Raw genomic sequence first — 25,236 nt, 5'->3', positions numbered from 1 at the left:
ATACACGGGACACTGAGGCTGAACTTTAGGTGAAACCACACGGTTTTAAGATGCTGGCAATTAACTGGAAGTGTTCAGCAGAAAGTATCTGTGGGCTGGCGACCCCTGAGCTGGTGTGAGGGTTGAAGTGTGCCCCCCAAAAGGATATGCTGAAGTCCAAATGCCCAGGGCCTCAGAACGTGACCTGATCTGGAGATGGGGTCGCTGCAGACGTAATTAGTTCAGACAAGGTCACACTGGATAGGGTGGGGCCTAGACCAAGGGCTCGTGTCCTTTTAAGAAGAAAAGCGACCCAGCAGAAGGCAGACATGGAGGGACGCTGCCCCAAGCCAAGAATGCCCGGGGCCCCCAGACGCTGCCAGGTGAGGAAGGGGGAGTGGGCCTCCCCTAGACCCCTCCCAGCACGGCCTGCCGAAGACCGGACTGTGGACTTCCGGCCTCCCGGGCCGTGAGGGAATAAACATCTGCTGTTTTAAGCCACCCAGCTTGTGGTCGTTTCTTACAGCAGCCCCAGAAAACGAATGTACCTGGGCGGGCGGACTCAGCTGCCCCCGTTTGCCGCCACGCCGCTCCCCCTCCTCCCCATCCTCCAGACCCACAGCTCACCCCAAACTCCAGGTTTCTTCCCAAGGCTGCTCCCGCCCTGACGGGTGCTCCCACCCCAGCCCCCTTACCTTCCGCAGCGCCTCTCGCTCGGGGCTGCCCTGCGTGAACGCCAAGACCGGCTCGTTGGTCACCTGCAGGGAGGACGTGTGCTTCCACCACAGCCTGCGCACGGGAGTGGGAACAAGGCACGCAGGTGAGCGCTGGCTGCCCCAGCCCGGCCCCAGCCCCGCCACCTCTGTCAGGGGCCCCAGGTGGCCCAGAAGCCCGAGATCCAGAGCAACGGAACAACTGGGGGCGAGAACTGGCCTCGGGGTCCAAAGCCAAGAGTCAAGTCCCAGTCCTGCCCCATCCTGCCACTGGACACGTGCGTGTCCTCGGGCACGGGGCTTGCCTTCTTTGAGCCTGTCTATTAAGTGAGAACATGCACACCAGCTCACAAAGTTGTTTGAGATTTAAATTCAGATGCAAAACAACCGATGCATCCGGCACACTTAGAAGATGATTCTCCCTTCGTGTCCCCAGAATGGAGCCTGAACCCCGAACAGGCCCAAGTCACTGCTTTTTCTAAGTGAAGGGCAGATGTCATGGGCTGCGAGCCTGCTGAGGCTCCCCTGGAGTCAAGTGCTGAGGGCAGCGGGTGGGCAGGGCCATCCAGGTGGACGGTGAACTTGGAGGCCCGCCCTGAGCTCTGCTCACAGCCACAGCGAGGGCCAACTGGGGGCTCAAGGTCTGATTGCAGGGTACCGGGTTTCACGAACCCCTCGCTCTGGAGACCTTATTTACTCTTTTTTTTTTTTTTTAAAGAGTCATTTTTTATTTTTATTTCTCTCCCCTTCCCCCTCCCCCCACCCCAGTTGTCTGTTCTCTGTGTTCATTTGCTGCAAAATTTGCTGCGTGTTCTTTTTGTCTGCTTTTGTTATTGTCAGTGGCACAGGACTCTGTGTTCCTTTTTGTTGCATCATCTTGTTGGGTCAGCTCTGTGTGGGCGGCGCCATTCCTGGGCAGGCTCCACTTTCTTTCATGCTGGGTGGCTCTCCTTACGGGGCTCACTCCTTGTGCATGGGGCTCCCCTATGCAGGGGACACCCCTGCGTGGCAGGGCGCTCCTTGCACTCATCAGCACTGCACATGGGCCAGCTCCACACGGGTCAAGGAGGCCCTGGGGTTTGAACCGCGGACCTCCCATGTGGTAGGCGGATGCCCTACCCACTGGGCCAAATCCGCTTCCCTTATTTACTCTTGAACCCAAGGATTCACTGACTAGTAACCACTCACCCCCACCCCTGACGTGGGGGGTCACAGAATGGGGTAACTGGCGGGCAAGGGCCAGGACTTTGGGGTCAGTCATTCCACAGCTGCAGCTCTGCCACTTCCCGGCTGTAGCCTCAGCTTCCTCATCTGTAAACGAGGAAAATGACAACAAAGCCCGAATGCACACAGGACACCTTAGGTAGCACAGGGTCCTGTTTCAGACATATGGGAAGTTAGACCCTAAAAGGGAAAATGGCTTGTTCAGGTCACATGATCAGGAGAAGCCTGGATTGGAGTCCAGAAAATCCCACTTGTCAGCTCCCCCTGGCATCTCTGCCCTCGGGCCACCGGCAGCACGCCCGGGGGCAAACAAGGTGGCTGTGCTGCCTAGGACAGCAGGGAGCATGCACAAAAGGCAGACAGTGGGCGTCTCAGGAGGGCGTCAGAAGAACCACCTGGAGGACTGGGCCTTTGGTGTGGCGATCTGGGGCAGGGTTGAAGGAACCAGGCTCTGCTGGACGGCGGCTATCAGCAAGTGGGGCAATTCTACGACTGGGCACAGTCACACGTTTGGCAAGAGAGGGGGCTGCCTGGTACCTTGTGGTGGGATCTTGCTCTTGCCCGAAGTGGGCTTGTTTTGTCTCCTTTTATCCTGGTCTCAGAGGACCCCAGCCTGAGATTGCTGATGTCCAGGAGAACAGGGGCCTGGCCGTGAGCCTGAGATCCGTTCCAGTCGTCAGGGGCCACTTTTATTCTTTCTCACTGGCAAGGGGTTTGAAGTCTCGAAGACCCAGGCTGGGAGGCCCAGAGGAAAGACACAAGGACTGGGGACCACGCTGGCAGGTCTGTCACCCCTTCCTCAAGGCCACTCAGACACTGCTCTAGGCAGACACAGTGGTGACCAGAACGGCCAGGCTCTGCCTGCAGGGAGATGACCTCCAGGGAAACACGGTCAAGAAACAAGCACGGTAACTACAGACAGCATAAGTGAGCAAACAAGGGGCTACTTTGGCCCGAGGTCAGAGAGGCCTCTCCTTGGCCTCTCAGCTGAGCCCTGAAGGAGGGGAAGGGGCAGGTCTCAGAAGAGCCAGGAACAGCATACAGGCAGAGGGAACAGCAAGTGCAAATGCCCAACGCAGGGAGCAGAAAGGGCCTGGCAGCTGCAGGCAGAAAGATAGGCAGGGACTGCGACGCACACTCCCCCCAAAGCTGGTGGCTCTGCCCCCCTCCCACACCCACAAGAAGCCAGAGGCACATTCCTTGAGCCCTGCCCTTCCCCTCACTTTATCTAGTCTTCACTGCTCCACCTCAAAGGAAGAAGAGTGGGATTCGGACAGGCTGGGGCTCCAGCCTAGCTCTGCTGAGGGCTAGCTGTGTGACCTCGAGCACATCACTCGTCCTCTGTAAAACAGTGATGCTCATTGCAGGAGATTGCTGGGAAGACTCCTGACATGATGTGAAGTTAACATCTACTCTTGTCCCTCCACCTACTGCCCCAGGGAAGGAGAGGCCGGCTGTACAGCCCCTCAAGGGTTAATGGACTCAGACTAGGGACTCCAAGGGAAAACCTACCCAGCAGGAGAAGGGGAAGGAGACACAAGTCTCAACAGCCCCCAGGAAAGAGGAGGGGAAGTCTACCCCAGGGCCATCTAGAAGGTTCTGAGCAGAGCCAGGGTCTGTGCTTGCCCAGGGCCCCCACATCCCGCAGCGTCTGCCAGCCCCGAGGGAAGTCACTGTCCCTCTCAGGGCTGCAGCAGCAGCAGCAACCCCCCGAAACCAGTGAAGGCAGCTCCGCTGGGCGCCGGGAGGTGCCGGGGCTGGGATGTCATAACCCCTCTCTGGAGTCATGAGGAAAAGATGGGTTTTGGAAGCAGACAAATCTGGGGCCCAAATCCACACTTGCTCCGTGATGTAGGCAAGTTCTGACAAACTCTGCAAGCCTGTTTCCTCACCTGAAATTTGGAGATAATAATTCTTCAGCCCGCCCCTGCTCTGCCTCTCTCCACCTTCCCCCAGGGCAGAAGTCTGCTGTGAACTCAGGGTCATCCACACTGCACTAGACTCTCTCTACTTCTGCAAAGTGTCCAGGTCCTGGCCCAGCTGTCCGTCAGTCCAAGCATAGCTCGGGGAACAGGGGACAGTTCAAAGATCAACCTGAGTTGTAAGAGATACTCAACTGCAGCCAAAAATAATCCAGGGTTCCTGACAAACTTTTTTACCTCATGGGCCATTTCAGAATAACACGCACACCGTTCCAGCGGTTCAGGTGAGGCGGAAATGAATCACCCACAGGACAGGGCCTGTCTGAGGATCTGTGAGGACCTTCTAGCGAGCCTCGCTAACCCAGGTTGGTTTCCTCCACAGCACGCTCCGCACAGAGATAACCACCAGACGAGCTCCCTGTCCAGGGAGAAGCCCTCGTTTATTCATCACCCATTCCCGAGGACCTCTGGGGCAGGTTAGTACAGTGAAAGGGGGAAGGCGGCTGGCCCAGCGGACAACTCGGCCGTGAGACCCCTGGAAACCTCCTGAGAGGAAGGCTGCCGGGAGGACCCTGTGAGAGCCAGCCACGAAGATCTTACTTGGAATGAGAGCCCCGTTCAGGGTCAAGGCAAAGCCCCAGATACCCTCAAAAGGCCTCACCATTGGCCCCCGGAGAACTGACAGGAAGGACAGCCAACCAAAACAGCAAACAGCTGGGTGCCCCCAACATTAGGCAGGGGGGGCAGGAAAGACTAAAAAGCCCCGACCTGGGACTCGCATCTCATTCCGCACATGTCCGCGGTCCCGGCCTCAGCCCATGTTCTTTTCTCGTTTTCTTGTTTCTTAATAAACTCTTTACTCCCTTGCCTACCCTATGGCTTGTCCTTAAATTCTTTTATGTGACATAAGCCAAGAACCTAGGAGCCCAGAACCCGGAGCCATTAATACTACGAGGTGCTGGGCTGTGATACAGAAGTGAATCCAACCTGACCTCTGCTAGAGGGCTCCCAGCCCTCCAGGTGCAGGAAGAAGGCATCGGGTGGGGGGGGGGTGTCTGGATTTCACTCAGTTTCCCCTAACAACTTGGGGTGGCCCTTCTGCCTATCTGGGGACCTCACAGGTCAAGACCTAAAGTAGCTGTTCCCAAACCTCTGCAGGGACCAGGATCAGGGCTAAAAGGGCCACGCAGCACAGGAGGTCAGGGCTGGGGGACACAGGCCAGCAGGGCAACCTCAGGCATCTGCAGGTGGGAAAACCAAGGGAACGCCGAGGGCCTGAACTCCCAGGTCACGCAGGAGAGTGGGGTCTGCTCCCACCCTCTCCTGAGCACCAGGAGCTCTTTTTTTTTTTTTTAAAGATTTATTTATTTATTTCTCTCCCCCCACCCCAGTTGTCTGTTCTCTGTGTCTATTTGCTGTGTGTTCTTCTTTGTCCACTTCTGTTGTTGGCAGCGGCATGGGAATCTCTGTGTCTTTTTGTTGCATCATCTTGCTGTGTCAGCTCTCCGTGTGTGCGGCGCCATTCCTGGGCAGGCTGCACTTCCTTTTGCACTGGGCAGCTCTCCTTACAGGGCGCACTCCTTGCGTGTGGGGCTCCCCTACGCGAGGGACACCCCTGTGTGGCAGGGCACTCCTTGCGCGCATCAGCACTGCACATGGGCCAGCTCCACACGGGTCAAGGAGGTTCGGGGTTTGAACCACGGACCTCCCATGTGGTAGACGGACGCCCTAACCACTGGGCCAAGTCCACTTCCCAACCGTGAGTTCCTGATACCAGGCAAAAGCAGGTTCTTTTCTCCTGATGTGTCTTCAAAGCCATTCCTGAGACCAGACCCCGGAGTTTCAAAGAGAGAAAGAGTTTACTGATTGTGCAAGCAATGGAGCACAGTGGCCTCCTGGCCCAAAACTGCCTCTCTGATCTACAGAAATTCTAATATTTTATAATATCCGGGTACTTATTACTGAATAATTGGGGGAGCTGGACACAGGCTCCTTCATTAATAAACATTAATGAACAGGACAGGGGTGACATAGCAAACCAGAGTCAGTCACAAGGACTGGGGGTAGGGGTATACAGAACAAGTGTCCGTTACAAGGTCTTTCATACGGATGTTAAACAGAGGTGGGTGGAGGTGGTTACCACCTGTGGCAGTTTGATATTATTTATGAATCCCAAGAAGAAAGATTATGTTTGTAAACTGGTTTGTTCCTCTAGGCATGATAACCCAGTTGTATTAGATTCAGCCGAGATGTCTGATTAAAATATGTTAAGATTAGGGCATTGATTCAACCATATCACTAGAGTGCAATTCAGTGTTGAGTCCCAGCCCCCTTGGCGGGCTGAAAATAAGGCTCTCAGAAATGATATACAGAGGACCCTACAGCCCTGGGAAGTGAGATGAGCCTGACAGTCTACAGCTGACCTTGTGAGGAGACCAGAGCAGCTGAGCCCAGAAAGAAATGAACCTCGAGGAGAGAGATGAGTCTTATGCCAGCCTTCACCTGAGTTCAGAAGAAGCCAGGGCCACAGAGCCTGAAGAGGAAGAAAGCAGGATGAACCTTCACAGAGATCACCCGCCATCTTGCTTCAACCTGTGGCAGACGACTTTAGGTAAGAAAGTACCTCTTATGGTACCTTGAGTTGGACTCTTTAGGGCCTTGTGACTGTGAGCTTCTAACCCAAATACCCTTTATAAAAGTCAACAGTACTTTGCATCAGCATCCCTTTGGCTGACTAATGCACCATCCCAATTGTAAACATTCACAAGAACCAGGCTGATCTATAAACAAAGGTAAAGGTGATCTAGAATTACCATCACAAAGGTAAGCGAACACAAGGGTGAGGTTAAGTCTAGACAGGGGAGAGACCACTCTAGCTAGCTTCAGTAATTTCGATATTAACCTTTCACTACTTTATAATATAAAGCATCAATATAATGATTTAGTAATAGTAATTATTTAACTCCTTTTTTTTTTCAGTAGGTATTGGGGACTGAACCCAGGACCTCACATGGGAAGCAGGCGCTCCACCACTTGAGCTACATCCAACTTCCAATTCGTTAATTCTTCACCCTCAGTTACACCCTCACCTGGACTTCTGCAACAGTCACTCACTGCTCCGCTCTTGCCGCTAAGCCAACACACTACAGTGACAAAGCTCTATTTCTGAGGCAGGCTAGTTTAGGAATGGGAAGACGAATCTAAAACCTGGCAGAAAAACAGGGTCGTGAAATACATGGCCATGGAACCCTGTCTGGAAAGCCCCTGAGGGTAAGACTCTCCAGAAAGCTACTGGAAGAACCCCCTAAGTTCCCCCATTTGGAATGAGATTTCGTCCGGGGTCCAGGAAAAGCTCCGGATATTCTCCAGGGGCCTTATCACCGCCCACCCCCCAAATGACAGCTCAGGTAATCAATCAAAGCTGCAAACAGCTGGGAGCCCTCCCCCAAAAATTAAGACAGGGAGGAATAACTAATGGTTTAAAAAGCAACCACAGGAGCTAAATCCCTCTCTCTGCCTGGAGCAGCAGGCAAGTACACCTGGGGACTGTTATTTTCTCCCATTTCTATTCTCTTCTCTCATTTCCTTAATAAACTACAGGCCTAACTAAACTGGCATGTTCTCAAATTCTTTTATGCAACACAGCCAAGAACCTAGAGGAATCTGGTTACATTTCTACTTTGAAAATGTTATCATGACACACACACACGCACAGCTCTGCTCAAAACTACTCAGTGGCTTCTCATTTCTTCTAAAAATGCAGAATCCTTACTAGGGCTTCCACCTCATTACCCACCCCTCGCCCCCCCCACCCCCCACTGGCTGCAATCTAGCCACCCTGGTCTTTTTGGCAATCCCCTCTGCCAGGAACACGCGTCTCTGCGCCTCTTTACCTGGCTACCCTCACACAGCCTGGACTGGACCCTATCAGATCATCTCACGGTGCCAGACTTGTCCTCCAGCCCTGGTGAGAGCCGTCATTCCAGAGCTCTGCACAGCAGGCACGTGTCCACTCTGATTGCCGCTGGACACCTTGAGCCTAACACACCTGCGACAATGGTTCCTGGACCAGCAGGGTCAGAGCTGGGCTCCAGGTCAGCACTCTTCTGCTGACACCTTTGGCTGGATGCGGGCCTCTGGGGTCCCACTGGCCAGGGTGGGGAGTGGCAGAGGCCAAGGAGAGGCGAAACAGAAAGGAAATGAGCCTTTCTTCTATTACCGGGCTTTGCTGCTATCTGGGGCCTGATAAGGCTGATCCACTTTCTCACTCCGATAAGGACCAGCAGTGGGGAGCAGAGAGAAAGTGCAGTCCAGGAGGGGAGGGGGGAGAGCCAAGTCCAGGGGAGGCTGCCCCAGCCCAGGATGAGAACATTTGGCAATATTTACTAAGCCCTTACAGAAAGCCAGGTCACATGCTGCCTACAAACACAAGAGGGAGATGCTGTTGTTACCTTTACTTTACCGACAAGGATCCAGAGGACCAGAGAGATTATGTTCATGCTCATGCTCACGAGGGAGCAGGACTTGAGCCCAGATCTTCCCCACTCAGGAGACAGATGCTAGGGCAGAAGCATCCGGAACATCTCAGAGACCCGTGGTTCTCACCACCCTGAAAGGGCAGCTGGGGCTGATGGGAAAGGTCAGTCCCCCTCCCCATCCAGGGAGACCCTCACTTCCCACCTGAGGGCAGAGGCTGTCCCAATATAGGCAGGGACCTGCCCAAGGTCACACAGCTGTCCACTGGCACCGCCAGGCCAGGTGCAGGGCTCTTCCCAAGAAAGAGCTGGAGGGAAGGAGCCCCCCAACAGCAGGCTGTAGCTGGGGTAAATTACTAGAAGGGGCAAAGGTAGGGACCTGACATTTCTGAGCTTCACACCCCTTCCCCAGCACCTCCAGCGCACTGCTGGGGCCCTCTCGCCTGGAGATTCCTGATCAAGGACCAGCCGTTGGGGTAGCCTGAGGCAGCCGGTTAGGGTAGCCTGGGGTAGCTGGTGTGGGGAAGGGAACCAGAATAATAATAACAGCAGCACTTCCCAAGCCTTCCATATATCCACATTCTTCTAAGTGCTTTTCATCTAAGAATCCAGAACAATTTTATTTTTCCATTTGAGAACACTAAGGAGGGAGCACAGCGGGGTTGTGTAACCTGCCCGAGGCCAGAGCTGGTAAGCCAGGAGTCAACCCAGCAGGTCTGGCTCCAACCCATGCTCCGTGTTCTGGGAGGAGCCCAGGCCACTGAGCACCTTCTGTGTGCCGAGCAAGGTGCAGGGCACAGGAAGGAGAGGGCTGGGGCCGCCTCAAGCTGAGGCAACGTGCCCGGAGAACCCTGAGCATGGGCCAGTGCCAACGGCTACCCAAGTGGAGAGTTTACCAATTCAAGCAACAAGGATGGGCAATGGAGGTGCTATGTACTCATCCCCTCAGATATGCACAGAGCACACGCTGGGTACCAGGCACCCAGCAAGCCACAGGGCACATCATCTCTAATCCTTGCAACCACCTGCAACATGGCTGTTATTCCCATTTTACAGATGATGGCACTGAAGGGCCACAGGAGAGCCCCTTTGCCAAGGCCACAGAGCAAGGATAAGTAAAGGTTCACCAAGGAGGCGAGGGCAGGCCTTCCAGGCAAGGGGCACTGTCCCTGCAACTGCTTGGAGGGGTGAGCAAGCAAAGTACGTCCAGCCCCCTGCCCCAGACAACCTATGCCCTTCCAAGGGGCAGGCGTGGGGCAAAGCTTCAGGTGGGAGGTTCCTCTTTGAAATTAAATAGACAGGTGGGCTGAGAGAAGTCCAAAGTCTCCCAGGACAATGACAGGGGCAGGGCGGTGGTCAGTTCCAACCTATGGCAGGGGTTCCAAACTGAGTCATCTCTGGACCTCTCTCCTACACTCCCAGCATCCAACAGGGTCTGGCACAAGGAAAAGAAAGAGACAGAGCTGAACATTCACTGTTAGCCTACTACATGCCTGAGCTAGTTTATATATATATATATATATATATATGGGCCATCACTGGTCCATCCATAAAGGGTCATGTGTTTGTGGTGATTGAGCCTCAAGTCTGGTTGTGATCAAATATCTGTTGACAATTAGAATCATGTGGTTCACAGGATTTCATTCATTCACCAAATATTTGCTGAGGGCTTAACAAGTGCCACAGTCCGAGGCCTTGGAGACATATAATAAAGTAGACAAGACTTTGCAGTGAAAAAGCAAGCCACAAAAAGTATTTGCAGAAGGAGCCAATTTTTATGTTCGTTTTTTTAAAAGTACATATTCGTGTGTTGCTGAAAGGACATTAATCAAAACACTAACAATGTGTACTTCTGTGTGGTTTTGTATTTTCACAGCTATTTTTTGCTTTATCTGTATTTTTTACAATGGACGTGTATTCACTAAGTTGAAAGAAAACACATTATGAAAGGCATTTTTTAAATTGGCTCTGAGATTCCTAGCATTCCAGGCAAAAAGGGCAAGGCTAAAGAGCTCGCCTATACCAGTTGCTCAAAAGAGGCCATTTTTCTCAGTATTAGAGTCTTACATGGAGGAAACTGAGAGTTATCACTAAAAATGCCCCAAAAAAGGTTTGGGGTAAGTGCTACTAGTAACTGGTGGGTAGAGACCAGGGATGTTGCTAAACATCCTAAAATGCACAGGACAACCCTCACAACAAAAGCTGATTGTCTGGTTCAAAGTGTCAGCGTCTGAGAAACCCTGTTCTAGGGCCAGCTGCTATACTGGAAGAGGAAACCTGAGCCCAGGGATCTAGTGGCAAAATGCTCTCTTTCCCCTCTCAACTCAGGGGTATTTAAGAGCAAGAGTCTGGAGTCAGACCTTTACCAGACCCCTTAGCTGGCAGATAAGTTGTTCCCCATCTGTAAAACGGGGATAATATAGCATTTGGCACAGTGCTAGCCCATGACACTTGACTGCTTGATAAATCTTACTGTAATGGATTTTCTTTTAAACATGAACTGCTCTCTTCCAGACATTAGAGATTGTTTTACTTCTAAGTCCTTCTTCTGCAACTGAAAACTTCTTGAAGGCTCCATTCCCATGTAAATCCTTAGGGTACCCCTCACTCACACATGGCAAGTACTCAGCAAATCTGCACATCGAAGTGATAGCCCCAGCAACCTAAGGCGTCCACCTGGAGAGAGTGGTCTCAGAGTGCCAAAAGAGCCCACGCTGAGGGGGTGGCAAGTGTGGCCCCCAGTCTGTTTGGAAGAAGAGCCCTACTGTCTCACGTCTTCTTCCCGTGCCCATCCCATCCCCTGCCCTCCCACAGAGGAAACTGAAACTCCCTGGACCCTGGGCATCCCAGGGGGTGGGGAGGGAGGAAGGACACTGATTAACTCAGAAGGGGCACAGCTCAGCAGGGGGGGTGGAAAGAGCTGGTCACAGTCCTGAGGGTAATGCAAACATAGCTCAAACTCGACTTGGCAGGGGTTGCCAGCTCTGAACGGGAGGCCAGCAGAGACACGGCCACACGGATCCACCAGGGTGAGTCCCGCCAGGCTGTGAGCCCCTCTGGGGCAGGAGCTGTGTCCAATCTACCTCTCCCCCAACCTAGCCCAGAGCAGGAGGGGGCTGAGAACATTTTCGAGTGTGCAAAGGTCCAGGAGCCCTGACTCCACAGCCCAGGGGGTTGCAATTCTGGGTTTAAAGGGCAGCTCCACCCCTGAACTGCACCCAGGTTTCTTCCTCTGTAATTTGGGATAACACCATGTACCTCACAGGAGTGAGGAGTTTAAACAAAAGGTATAATGATGATCACGATAATAATAACGGAGCACTGCCCATGTGCCAGGCACTGCGCACTGCACTTCACACGTATGAACTCATTTCATCCTCATACTAAGATATATGCTAAGTGCCTTTCACAGGGCTTGGCACAAAAGCACTCCATAAACGATTCCACCCACAAGAAAGAAGGCGTCTTTTTCTGCCCAACTTAACTTGAAAAAAAGGGGAAGAGGAAACGCGAGAGGAAGAAATCCCGGTGGGAGAGGGAAGGCTCAGTGTATCCCGGAGGTGGGTGCTCAATGGGAGACGAGGGCGTGGTGTGCTAAAGGTAGAGGTGCCACTCGAGGAAGTCGGCGCACCCCGGCAGGGAGGAAAATCCAAGTCAAATCGGGGAAGACAGTGAATCCCGAGTGTGGGACCTGGGAGCGCCCCGAGGCAGCCCCACGGCCGCAGGAGTGGGAAGGGAGTCCCCTCGCTGAAAGAAGGAAGACCGGGGAAGGGGGCTGAGGGATCGCGGCGGGAGGAGAGCCTGGGTGGGAAGTCGTGGAGGAGGCACCCCGGGCGGAGGGCGCTCCTGGGGAATCGCCGGGAGACCGGAGCAGCCTGAGGGGCCCGGCAGGGCGGCGCCGGGCACGTGGGCGCCCAGTGACTCGAGGGACCCGGGGCTGGCAGGCGCCGCGCTCGCGGACTCCCGAGCGCGGGAACCACTCACCCGGCGCCCCTCCAGGGGCGGGCCAGCAGGGCGCGGCGCAGGGCGGGCCGGGGCAGCATCTCCACTTTGTAGCGCGCGTCTCCGCGGAGCGTCCGCGGGGCGCAGCGAGAAGCCGCGGCCCCGCCCAGAGCGCACCACCCTGGCGGGCGGGGGGACAGAGGCACACCAGCTGTTCTCCAAACTTGGTTCCGGCCCCGGTCCCCTTACGTCTATCTCTGTAAAAACTTCGCTACCTGTGGAAATGATCGAGACCACTATATTACACAGCACAAGGTAATTCGAAAGGGGAACCCTGAAATATATGCGCTATCCCCTCCTCTCTCTATGGTATGACCCAACTACTCGCGGGGGACGAAGGGGAGAGGGCGTGAGCCCCACCGACCAATCAGAGTGACACATGGGAGCTCCTGAGCCAATCAGAAGGGCGAACATGTTGCAGCCTTCTTAGGCCGGATAGTGAGGGGCTAAACAGCCAATAGGAGAGCGGGAATGGGGTAAGTGCTGTGTCAGGTGGCGCCCGGATTCCTACTCTCCTTCGGCTCCACTTGGCTGCGGGGAGGGAGGAAACCGGTCCAGTAGCCATCCTCTAGACCCCACAGGGCCACCCCGCCGCGCGCTCCCTGCCTCCTCCCGGGGCAGTAACCCCTCCCGCCGGGATTCCCCGGCCGCCCTCCACCTCCTGGCGCGGGGCCACCAGCTTCCTAAGGCCTGGAGCGCAGATAAGTCGGCCTGCTTCCTTGCAGATTACAGCCTAAAGAGAGAGCCCGAAGCAGTCTATCCTTAGCATTTCCTTCAAAACCTCGGATTCTGAAGACTTCCCTGATGACCGGGTCTTAGGGACCCGTTGTGTTCCCAAAGTTCTGTTCCAGCTCTTCTCCCACTCTGGTCTATTTATCAGTTTATATTTCCTCCCGCCGTGTGAACGGAGCACCTGCTTAGGAGTCGCGAGCACCTGTTTAGGAGTCGCTAGCGCCATATGAGATTGGGCAAATTACGTAACTTCCCTGGGCCTCAGTTTCCTCTTCTACAAAATGGAAGTCATAACACCCAACTCAGAATGCCCCATCATCTCAGGCCATCTCCTTTTCCTCAGTATCACACCTTAAGACACTTTGGGGGATTCAAACATTCAAGGAGTGGAGAGTAGGAAAGGAAAACTACAAGAGTGCAGGTAATCAAGATGGCAAAAAAGGGATTTGGAATTGGCAGCAGCTGTTTCTCTTCAACCTTGGAGAAAACCTTAGTCTGGTGGGGCATGAATTTGGCCATTAAGAAGAAACTAGAAAACATAAGATAACTAAAAATTTTAAAAATTGTATAGTCTAAAATATAAACCACAAAGTAAACCCAAATGTTACCTTGTTTGAAAGCTATCGTCTCAATATCTGTACATTAGTTTCAGTAAATATAGTATGAACATGTAAAAAGATTATTGCTGTGGAAGGGAAAAGGGTTTTATGTTGGATATGTGGGAGTACTGTATATTGTATATATGAATTACTGGGACCTAAAACTTTTGTGAAGATAAGTTTAATAATTAGGGGGAAAAAAAGAAAAAAGACATAGAGGAAAAGATGGAAGAAGTTGCCTTGCCAATTTGGGTACAGGGCAACACATTGCAGTGATGGAAGGCAAAACATCAAAAACAAAGCTTTTGCATTTTTTAATTTTTTGATATCCCAATTTGTTTTTACCTTAATTTTTCTAAATTAATATGTATTCTATATCTAACCTTTAAACTCATCACTATATTCCATTTTACTATTAATGGAACCTGACAATATATTGGGCTTTATTTTTGAAGAAGTTTTGGATCACAGAGAGCTTCAACAATGGCAGGGGAGGAATACTGGTGTGGAATGTTATTGACGGGACACATGGTTGGCAGGGAGTTCTCCAGGGCATATATCCAGGGTACATGAAAAAGTTTGGATATTTTCATAGTGGTTACAATTAAAAACAACAACTGAGGGAGTGCTGAGTTCCTAGCCAGGAGAGCTCTATCACAGTCCATAAAGGAACAGCAACAACCCCCCAAGTGCAATAGCAAAGACCAAAAAAGAAGGAAGGTCCAACAATGAGCCCTTGATATTAATGATTATGCTTGTAAGCCTGTGCACCTGAAATAAGAACAAGGCCTAGAGCTGCAGGGTGCCTAAAAGTTACCTCCTGAGAGCCTCTGTATTGCTCAAATGTGGCCAGTCTCAAAGCCAAACTCAGCATGTAAATGTATTGCCTTCTCCCCAGTGTGGGACATGACTCCCGGGGATGTGTCTCCCTGGCACCAAGGGATTACTACCAAGTACCAGCTGATGATGTAACTAGAAAATGACCTTGAATAAAAGGGTCAACTTGGATCAGCAGAATATCTCAGTCTACATATAATACCAGGAGTTAAAAATGCTTTTTGACCTAAATCAAGGGGGAAATGGAAAGGACAAATGAGTTTATATGGCTATTAGTCTCCGAAAAGAGCCGGGAGGTTATCAGAAGGGTTGCCCTTATGCACACCTCAGCAGAGTCCCAGAGACAGAAAAAGTAGATACAACCCCAGGTATTGGTTCTTCTGAGGGCTACAGAGACCCACAGGTTCTATGGTCATGGCAGATGGAGTTCAGTGCCATGTCAGTTGGCCCTACTTTGAAGTTTGTGTTCTTGTGTGATGGAGCTGGACTCAGATGTGACCTTTGTCCACAAGCCTCTCCTGTTACTTTTACTGGATCTGTAGTTGGTGCTGGGGTTTAGTGTATACACAGGGGACCTGAGTCTCTGGACTGACGATGTGATAGCCAGGCCCTGAGACTCAACAGACTTGCAACTCCTACACTCTGGTTTATTGGACTTACCCCACTCAGCTAACATGGAGGTGAAGAAGGTCAACCACCACACCAGGGAGCCAAGAGTACCTACAACTGAAAGCAGGAGAATTGTATCCAGCATCCATGTGGAATCTAATCCCCCTCTTGATACAGATGTGGAGTGGACACAGCCATTCTAGGGTCCACAGGATGGAGGAATAGAGTATGGATTAGAGTGGACTTACTGATATTCTATTCATGAATTATTATGATTAGTAATCGAAGGAAATGTGGCATTGGTGTGGAGAAAGTGGCCATGGTGGCTGTTGGGGGTAGGGAGTGGGAGAAAGAGATGTGATGTGGGGGCATTTTCGGGGGTTGGAGTTGTCCTGGGTGGTGCTGCAGGGACAGTTACCTGACATTGTATGTCCTCCCATGGCCCACTGGGTGGACTGTGCGAGAGTGTGGGCTATGGTGTGGACCATTGACCATGAGGTGCAGCGGTGCTCAGAGATGTATTCAGCAAGTACAATGAACGTCTCATGATGATGGAGGAGGCTGTTGTTATGGGGGGAGGAGTGGGGTGAGGGGGGTGAGGGGGTATATGGAGACCTCATATTTTTTTAATGTAACATTAAAAAATAAAGACAAAAAAAAAAAAAAGAAGAAACTAGAACATTGGACGGCGTCAAATCCAGAGCCCTCAGGGTGGCCTCTGGTGAGAATTGTGGGATTTGGTGGTTAACATCCCAGGGCAGCTGCTCTGCCTGGGACCTCCTGGCCCTCTTCTCTTCTGTAAAATGTGTATAGTAACAATCTCTGCTTTGCTACTTCCAAAGACTTCATTACAGATGTAAATGTAACAGGTGAAATTTCCCTATTTTATAATTAACTAGTCAATTAGTGTGTTTCAGTGTTTATGTGCCGGTTCCACCACATTCATCTTCAATTAAAACAAACACACACTATGGAGTCTAAGACATTTTACTTTATTTAAAAGAAGCCAATATACAGGATATAAAGGGCATGATATTTACAACAGTACAGTAAACAGGTTGGTTTTTGGTAGGATCAGTAGTCTTTCAATGAGTATAAACTGCCCCTCCCCCCTTCCCCTTGATGCTAGACCCAGCTGGCAAACAGCAACAATGGGATGGGATGGGACCAAGGGATTTAAGACTCCCTGGATGGGGCTAAAAATCAGGTAGATGCTAAGAGATCCACCCAGGGGTCTTGGTAGAGGGCTTTTGCCTCATTTCTTTGAAGATAGGAGAGGAGGAACAGTGAGGGATTTGCCCGAGATGAACACACAGCCCACCCTGAGCCTGGAGTGCTCCATCCTCGCAAAGTTCCCTTCCAGAGAGAACTTGGCTTTACCCGTGCCCGCCTGGCTGCCTCCAGACTCCCCACTCCAGAAAAATGCACTCGTAGAAGCTGAGGTCAGTGCCTCAGCTGGAGGGCCAAGGTTGAGGAAGTCCCCGCACCTAATCCCTCAGCCAGGGCCCTGGAGGAGCACAACAAAGACTGCACCCAGCCCTTGGCCTGCCACAGGCATGGGTGGGGTGGGCCATCTCGTGGCTTTTCCACTCCTGCTCCAGCTGCCTGACAACCTGGGACCCACTCAGGCCCAGGTGCCAAGGAAGCCGTGTCCTCCCTATTGACACCCCCACTGCCATACTCTGCTGCATCTTGGCCCATCCCCAGACACAGCCACTTGGAGACGGATCTCAGCAGACCAGAGTTAGAGGAAAGAAGCAGAGGCTGCCCTCTGAAGGAGGGCTTACCCCTCCCTGAGTGCCCCTTTTCCCTCCCTCCACCCACCTCAATTTCCAATTCCCCATGGCCCAACCCTCTCACAAGGGCCACCCCTCAAAAGAAAAAACCTCCAAGTGCCAAGAAGGTGGGAGTGCCAGGGAAGAGGGGAAAGGCGTGAGGTGGGTCCTATGCTCTGCTGAAGCTGCTCGTGGAATGGATGAGGAGGAGGCTTGGACGGGAGGGTGGGGGTGGGGGTGGGGGAGGATACTGGTTATATTAAATCCAGCAGCAACATGCACAATATCTTGTCCACAGAAAAATGCTGGGCTACCACAACTGCCTACCCTAGATTAAAAAACCTTTCCTTTCATAAAAATAGATAAGAGTCTCTTGCTTTATAAATAGATTACACTTAGCTTAAGTTACACCTAATGTTAGCCCCTACCCCGCACCCTCTCCCCCCACCCCAAGCCGAAGTGGTTTGATGCTCCATAGCGTTGAGCTGCACCCGCAGAGCTAAGTCCGAGATGGACTACATATTTTCTGCCTGGTTCTTCAGAGACCTCAAGACATATGGCCACAAGAAAACAAAATGTGTTTGCTTACAGATAATATTTTTACCTGTTCCGAGTCTCCTAGGAGTGTGAGTGTGTGTGTGAGTGTGAGTTCCACAACCAGGGACCCAAAAGGAAACAACTCCCCCGGCCCTCTTCAATCCTCTCTTTTTATAAAACCCCCAGACACGGGAGAGGGAGAGAGGGCAGTGCAGGAGCACCCATCTGAGAACAATTCTAAAATACCAATGTCAATATGACATGGGCTTAGAATAGAAAACTGAAATTAAGTATTTACAGCTTTACAAAGGATGGGCCAGGTCGTCCCAACCTGGCCTGGTGCTGCCCCAATGGGCATTGGAATCTTTCTTGGCAAGCTGTGGGCTCATGATGAGGGGACAAGCAGGGCCCACCGGCAACTAACTCAATAAAAAATTTGGTAGGGAGGGAGGAAGCCAGGCCGAGACCCAGGATGCAGCCCAGGAGGCAGGTGGGTCGGCCCCTTGCTGTTCCTCCCCCTTCCACCCGCCCCAAATCCTTGCTTCCAGTGGAGAGCAGCAGGAAGGAACTCTTGGGCTCCTACCTTCTCCACACTCCCTCAACACATCCACAGCACCCTAATCCCCAAAGACAAACGACCTTTGCATACAAGGGGAAAAGCAAAAAAATACCACCCAATACCAGTCGCCACAATAACCTGTCACCTTCAACTACTTACACTGTTGCTTTAATGTCATAACTCTAAGAATATGTTTACATTCTCCCACCACCCTGCAGAACAAGCCAGGACTGGCTTCCCCTCGGCCTGCCTGATCCCCAAACCCAAACCATGCCATTAACACTTCCCTCGACCCTGGGCAAGGAGAGCCACCGAGAGTGGCTGCTTTCCTGCCCTTGGGGAAACGGAAAATCTTTTCAGCAGCTGAGGTCTAAGCCCAACTGGCTCTGATAACCTTTGGTTAAAATAAAAATAAAACAACAACAGTAACAATAATAAGATATGTTTGAACCCTGTAACCTTTAGAACGAGGGGTGGTGAGGAGGGGAGGATGGAGCGGTCTTTCCTCCAAAACCACTGTCCCTCCAAGTACCCTACCAAAGAACTGTTGGCTAAGAAGAGATGCTGGGAATGGAAGCCTCCCAGCCAGGCTGCCACAGGGAACTGGAAGGATTCCCCACACCCCCAACAATTAAAAAAAAAAAAGAAAGGAAAAAACTCATGATAAAGGCCACCAAGGTACCAAGGTCTGATAAATTACACACAGTCGGTAACATACTCACACAGTCTCTTTCTATATATAGATAGATACAGATTATGTACAATAGCTTTAAGACTGCAAAATAGGTGGGAGAACAGAAAAGATAAAAGGCCCTTTATGGTCGCTGGTACCTGGGGGAGGAAAGACGGGGGACCACAATCCTACTCAAAGCCAGAGTCCCCTCCTCTCCCTCAGACCAAGGAAACAGGAAAGAGCACTGGTCCTCGGGCACATTTTGCTCCTTTGACCTCCAGGGGGCGCTCCTGGGCCAATAAAAACAAAATTCCGCAATATTCCACAGTACAGAGTACAAAAAGAAACAAAACAAAAACAAACAAGAACATTCCTGCTCCGCTGCTCCAAGCTGAGATCTGGCAGGTGGTCACAACACTCAACGCAATGCGGTTCAACTCAGGCCCACTCAAATGCTGGGGAGATACTGGCTCAGATTAACCCCCCCAACCGGTCAGTCAAGTGGACTACGGAAAGAGGCTTGGATATGTCTCTGAGCGTAACCAAGGTGGTCCTCACAGGAGCCCCTAAATCTCGCCACCTCCCATATCTCAGCAGCCCTCCCTGTCTCCCTCCCCGGCCCTCTCCAATACCACTTTCCTGCCAGTCACCAAACAGCAGCGAAGAGCCAAGATGGCGGCAGGCCAGGCCTCACCGCGCCCCACCATGGAGGGGGGCAGAGAGCAGGCCTGGCCCCCTTCAGATTTTCTCACAGAGAAATTACAACCCCTTGGAGTTGGCTGGAGAGGGAGGGAAGCGCATCAAGTCATCAGGGCAATAAAGAACACCCCCTCCCAACCCACAGAGGTCCCACAGCAAGCAAGCAGGCTGGTGGGGGAGGGCCCGGCAGCCCCCTTTCCAGCCTTGACCAAACCCCCTCCCAAGCCAGTGCTGCCCGCTGGAGGATGCGAGAGAGAGCGCCCTAGCTTCTGCCTCCCCCCAGCTCCGGGCGAAAACCAGGGGTCCAGGAGGGGGCCTACCTTCCACAGTGAAATAAGGCAAGCTGCTTTTTTGTTAATTTTGTTTTTTGCATAGTAGTTTAAACACAGTGAGGCTCCACCCGCCCCCACAGTGCCTTGTCCCTCCATTTTGCCACTCGATCCAAAAAGAAAATAATTTGTCTTCCCTCCCTCCTGCCATCTTTCTCTCTTTCAGCGAGTGAGAAACACGCGGCAGGTCCCCACCCAGGGCTGGAAAGGTTGCAGAGGCAAACAGCTCCTTCCTGAGAGGAGGTAGATTCCCCCAAGGCCCAGCCAGGTCAGTCCCGGCAGGGAGAGGCAGGGAGGGCAGAGCTCATGGCCAATCAAAGAGGAGCAGGTGGGAGGGTAGAAAACCACATTAGACCACGCCCAGGGCCCCGCCCTCACCTCCGAGTTTTGTATAAAAACACCTGCTAGGAATAATTCTTTGGAGCTCAAAGTGGCTCAGCTTAAGGGAAAAGGCACAGTTAACACTGCATCATCCGGACAGAAGTCTGCATTGGTAATGTGGAGAACAATAGAAATTGACAGCACCATTCCTTGGGTGGGTGGGTGGATGGAGGGGGGCACTGGTTGGTGTGGGGGGTGTGGAAGGAAGGAAGGAAGCGGCAGTCCCTCGGGGCCTCCAGAGAAGGGAGGGCATAGGAAGTCTGTCTGGTGAGAACTTGAGCCCATTCCAAGGAGCCTCCCTGGCCCCACGGGAGAGGAGGCAGAAGCCCCATCGCCAAGACCACCAGGCACGGGGGGCCTCAGTCATCAGCTGACCATGGGCTCCACATCCGCCTCCCGCTCGAAGTCATCCTGGATTTCGTCTGTACTTCCTGAGTCGCTGCTGGCCATGGAGCTGGGGGACGGTGAATTTCTGAAAGACACGAGAAAGAATGGGGTACACTGAGAGGGCAGTCGGGAGACCCCTGAAGGGATCTAAGGATCAGAGGAGGCTGCACAGCCACTCCCATGAAGTCTAACCTCACAGGGGGCTCCGACCCTGAGAATCTGCCCTTGCTCTGCTTTCCTGGGAAACCTCTCCACTCACAAATTGAACGTGGCTCTTGAGACCCCTTGAGACCTCCTGCACCAGGATCTAATTGGTCTGAGTGCTTTGGTTTCTCTAGAATTCAAGTTCCTTATGGGCAGGGGCCATGGATCAAACTTGGTTCTTACCCTCCAATCACCTAACACAAGTCTTGCATATAGTAGTTGCTCAAGACATCCCAATTAACTCAAAGTTCAAAGAGAAGCCATACAAGACAGTGGTGGTCCACACTGGATTTGAATCTGGCTCTGTCACTATCAAGCTAGGGGTCCTCGGGCAAGTTATTTAACCTATCTAAGGCTCTGCTCTTCCATTCGCATAATGGAGACAGCATTGGGGAGTTCAGGAGTTATGGGTATGACATGCTATGTAAGTCTGGGGCCCCCTCACACTGCGTTCCACAGAGCTGCTCTTCTCTTTTATCTCATTTCATTATGAGCACACCTGTCTTCCCAACAAGGCTATGTGTTCTTTGATGGCAGGGGCTCTGTCCTTGGTTTCACCATCCACTGGTAAATAAAAGGGGCTTGATATATGTCCATCTCCTGGGGACAGACTAGTTGGCTCTGGGACAGAAGATGGGAAAGGAAAGGAAATTGCTTCCTACAGACAATGTGAGCCCAATTAGTAATAGGCTTGCCCACCCAGTGCCTTGCCCACCCACTCCCAACCCCCATTTCAGCACAAATTGGAGTGTAAGCTCCATGCTTACACTGTGACTATTCTGCTGATTGCCGTATCCCCATCGATACAGGGCCTTTGACATAGTACCTGATTAATCAATGGGGGACAGGCTTGTTGGGAGAATTAAAAGATATGTAAGACATCTAGCACATGGTGGATGATCTAATAGGCATTGAATGGATGGATGGACGGATGGGTTGGGTAGATGAAACATGGCCAGGCTGTACGCTGCAGGCCCACATATTTCCCCCAAGGACCCACCCACTGAATCCCCAGGGAGGGCATGGCTGGGTACCTGTCTGCGGAGCCTTTGATGAGCCGGCGGCAGGTCTCCATCTGCACATCCAAGCCACGCTTCATGCTGCACATCTCCATGTACTCATGCAAGTGTCGGTTCATGTCGCTCTTGGCTGTGGCCAGCTCCAGCTGAGAGAAACCAACGTGGGACAAGGGTAAGGGACATCATCTTGCAGCAGAACCCTTGGGAGCCTCCCTCCTTGCTTCCTCAGCCGTGGCATCACCAAGATCTCTGGACTCTGTGCCTCACTGGCATTACCCTCCCTTGGCTTCTGGACATATCACACTGCATTCTGCATCTTGTCCTCGAATACAGCTTCCAGTCAAAGGGAATGGGTGCTTAGCAACCCCAGAGGCAGCCTTTCCTGATAAACCCCACCTAGTTCTCATAACTCCACCCTCCTGAGCACCTCTGAATTTCTTTATATGGACCTGATTATAAGAATCTCTTTCATGTTTCCAACGCTTCTCCACCAAAGGATTCATCCTCTAAAGAAAGAGTTGGGTCTCTCTTTTTTCAGTATGGTAATAGCAATAACTCTTGTCTATAGAAATGGTCAAGTACACAGACTCTGGAGCCAAAGAGAATTGGGCTTGAGTCCTGCTTCCTTACTTCTTGGCTGTGAGGCCTTGGGCAAGTCATTCAGGCTCATCTAGCCTCGTGCCCTCCTCTGTAAAATGGTACACAGAAACTATTCCATAAGGTCATGGTGAGAACACTTTGTAAAGACCTTTCTCAGGACCTAGTGTCACTCAATGCCATTCAAATATCAGCTCTGATTGTCATCAGGATCATAGGTTAATTTTAAAAAATAAATAAAAACTCTCTAGGGCAGGTAGAGATTACCACCCCCATTTTACAGATTAGGAAACTGAGGTCCCAAGAGGGACGTGACTTGCATAGAGACAGGCAAGGAATGGGCAGACCCACCAGCCCCTGCCCACATGGGCACTTAATCACACTCAAGTGTGTGGGCCTCAGATAAGCCTCACCAGCAGGCTCTGCGCCCGAGCGCTCACCTCGATTTGGCCTATTGTTTCCTGGTACTCCTTGTCTCTCGTCTTGAAGAAGGATTCGGTCTCATGGATCAAGTTGCCTAAGTTTTCCTCTTGCTGGGGAAAGAGAACAAAGGTGACAACTTAGCTAGGTGGTGGGAGCCGCAGGGAAAGAACAGGGAGGAGGGACAACTGAAAAGACATGCTCGGCAGGCTGCAGGGGGTTTTGAGGGCCTCTGGGAAGCTGGACCCTGGGCTCACCTCGCCCTGTAGGTCGATGGATGGGTTGCAGTTGGTGAAATCCTCCCAGAGCAGCAGTGTGTCTTCATTTTCTTCCCACGTCAGGCTGTCACAGTCGTCGTCAAAATCAAAGGTCTCCCGCCTAGGACAGTAACACCAGAGGGCATGAATGAACAGAAGCCCAGGCTCCAGGGGCCCACGTGGGGAGACAAAGATGCAGCTGCCCCAGTGAGTATCCACCTATGAGGCTGTCCTCAAAAGAGCTGGTGGCCAAAGGAGATATATACCATACCCATAGAACTTGACCCTTTGAGATGCAGAATGTATTTGTGTGTTATTTGTACAATTAAAAATGTATATTTTTAAAGATGCCGAGCTTTAATTAGTGGAAACTAAAGATATTTCCCCCTAAGTCTAATCTTGTGACATTTTTCATTCATTTAGCAGCTATTTCCTGAGCCCTCACTTTGAACAAAGCAATTTACAAGATCTTCTCAGCAACTCTAAAAGGTTGGTATTATTATTTTCATTTTACAGATGAGGAAATTGCAGCTCAGAAAGAAAGAATAACTCACTTGTCCAAAGTTACACAGCTAGCAAGTAGCAGAAACTAGGGCTCAGAGCCAGACCTTCCTATTTCTTTCAGCTTTCTCTGGCCATGATAACCCCACCAAGCACCCCTCCCCTACTGGGTGCTGGACTGGCAACAGACTGGTGAGGGAAGCATAATTATCATTCCCGCTTTACAGATGAGGAAACTGGGACGCAGGGGATTAGGTGGTCTTTAGACCGACACATGCTGGAAATTGGGTTTGAATTCAAAGCCCGTGTGATTTCCGGGCCTCCCTATTCGTTGGAACTGGAGGAGGGGCGCCCATCCACCAGGGCTGGCCTGGGACTGAGGGGTTTCCCAGGACGCATCACTTGCCCTACCCAGAAGGGACTTTAAAGACCACTTGGCCCAACACCCCACTGTTCAGATGGGAAGACTGATGTCTGTAGGGGTTAAATCAATCTACCCAGTAAATCAGGGGCAGAGGCGAGCACGCGTCCCACGTCTCCAGCGTCCCATCCCAGGGGTCTCCACATGGCCTTCATAACCTCCCTCAACTCCTCCCTGGATCCTCCGGGGTAGTGGGCTCCATGGTCAGCCAGTGGACCCGGCTGGGACCACTGGACGAGTAAAACCTTTGCTGAGAGCGCCCCCTGGAGCCAGTTGGGCTGGTTTTCTGCCAAGAAGCAGTTCTTGCCACAGCCTGTAGGTGGCTCCGTGAGTCCAGGGACGAGAGATGGGGAGTGGGGTGGGGCGGGGGGGGGGGGGGGGGGGGGCTGGAGAGGGAGCTGCTGCGGGCCAGCAGTGCTCCGGGGGAGTCTCAGGGGTAGGCCTGTCACCGCATCACATCATCACATACCCGACCTCTGACTTCACTTCCTTCCCAGCTTCAGGATCTGAAGGAAACCACAGCTGAGGGATGCAGAGCCAGAAAGGACAGGAAGACGGACAAGAGGAGGGGCTTGGGAGAGCTCCTCCCCATCCGCATGAATCTGGAGGGCGGGGCTGGGGAGGAGGGTTGCTTTCCCAGCAGAAAAAGTAGCAGATTCCTTCTCTTCCCCTTGGTCTGAAGCCCATGCAGTGATTTTGATCAAAACAAAACGGCCCTGGCACGGGTGCGTTATTCAAAAGCTTCACTGGCTTTGGCCGGGGCTTGGGCCTCAGCCCACAGCTAGGGGAGATGTCAGTTGGGGGCGGGGGGGGGGGGGGGAAGGCCTGCCCAGGGTGGGACCAGCACGCAGCAAGGAGGGAGGTGGAATTTTTTTTAAAACTTAGGCAACTTTGCAACCAGATGAATCTAGTAACTCAATACTGAAAGCAATTCAGGTCTGTCAACACTCAGGCCCCTGGCTGAGCCCCTGGACTTGGCTCTCAGGATGTGTCCCTTTCAGCTCACCCCATTCCTGGTGAGCTATATATAAATGGCACAGGGATTTCCTGAGAGAAGCCCATCGGTTCAACCAGGTGAACCCAGCCCGTGGTCCTTGGGGCACCCAGTTCTACCTTAGACTCAGGCAGAAAATGCAGCCCCAAATGGTCCTTGTCTAAAGCCCCTCTTTGCCCCTCAGTAAAAGATGAGAGTGTGAATGAGATTTGGGGTGGGGAGGGAGATGTCAAAAATGAAACAAGAGTTGCTTTGTTCTCCATGTCACCCTCGCCATAGAAAATCCCCAAAATGCAGCCCCCCATCTCAGTTCTGTTTCAGAGGAATGAGGAGTACGGGGAAGTATCAGGCAAAAGGACTCCCACCCATGCCTCCTCATCTTCTTTAGGAG

At 52.1% G+C, this 25,236-nt stretch overlaps 2 protein-coding genes and 1 long non-coding RNA gene across 3 annotated transcripts in view; 1 reads left to right on the top strand and 2 right to left on the bottom strand.

The window, feature by feature from the left end:
* The window catches only part of ALDH4A1 (aldehyde dehydrogenase 4 family member A1), a 29,887-nt gene extending 17,468 nt beyond the window's left edge, over positions 1–12,419 (bottom strand). The window contains exons 1-2 of the mRNA XM_058304275.1: positions 12,298–12,419; positions 675–768 (exon numbers count right to left, since the gene is read on the bottom strand). Coding sequence (XP_058160258.1) covers positions 675–768; positions 12,298–12,356 — 153 coding nt within the window. The 5' untranslated portion in view covers positions 12,357–12,419. The remainder of the gene's footprint in view (positions 1–674; positions 769–12,297) is intronic.
* On the top strand, positions 11,267–24,467 carry LOC131279829 (uncharacterized). The gene is made up of 3 exons (XR_009187302.2): positions 11,267–11,342; positions 23,353–23,418; positions 24,349–24,467. It is a non-coding gene; the product is annotated as an uncharacterized lncRNA (long non-coding RNA).
* The window catches only part of IFFO2 (intermediate filament family orphan 2), a 50,810-nt gene continuing 41,637 nt past the window's right edge, over positions 16,064–25,236 (bottom strand). The window contains 4 exon segments of the mRNA XM_058304276.2: positions 16,064–20,517; positions 21,671–21,801; positions 22,693–22,785; positions 22,930–23,050. Coding sequence (XP_058160259.2) covers positions 20,412–20,517; positions 21,671–21,801; positions 22,693–22,785; positions 22,930–23,050 — 451 coding nt within the window. The 3' untranslated portion in view covers positions 16,064–20,411.

Source organism: Dasypus novemcinctus, chromosome 9 (assembly GCF_030445035.2).
Source record: "Dasypus novemcinctus isolate mDasNov1 chromosome 9, mDasNov1.1.hap2, whole genome shotgun sequence".
NCBI lineage: Eukaryota > Metazoa > Chordata > Mammalia > Cingulata > Dasypodidae > Dasypus > Dasypus novemcinctus.
The sequence above is the reverse complement of the archived record's forward strand: the minus strand, read 5'-3'. Positions and strand labels throughout refer to the sequence as shown.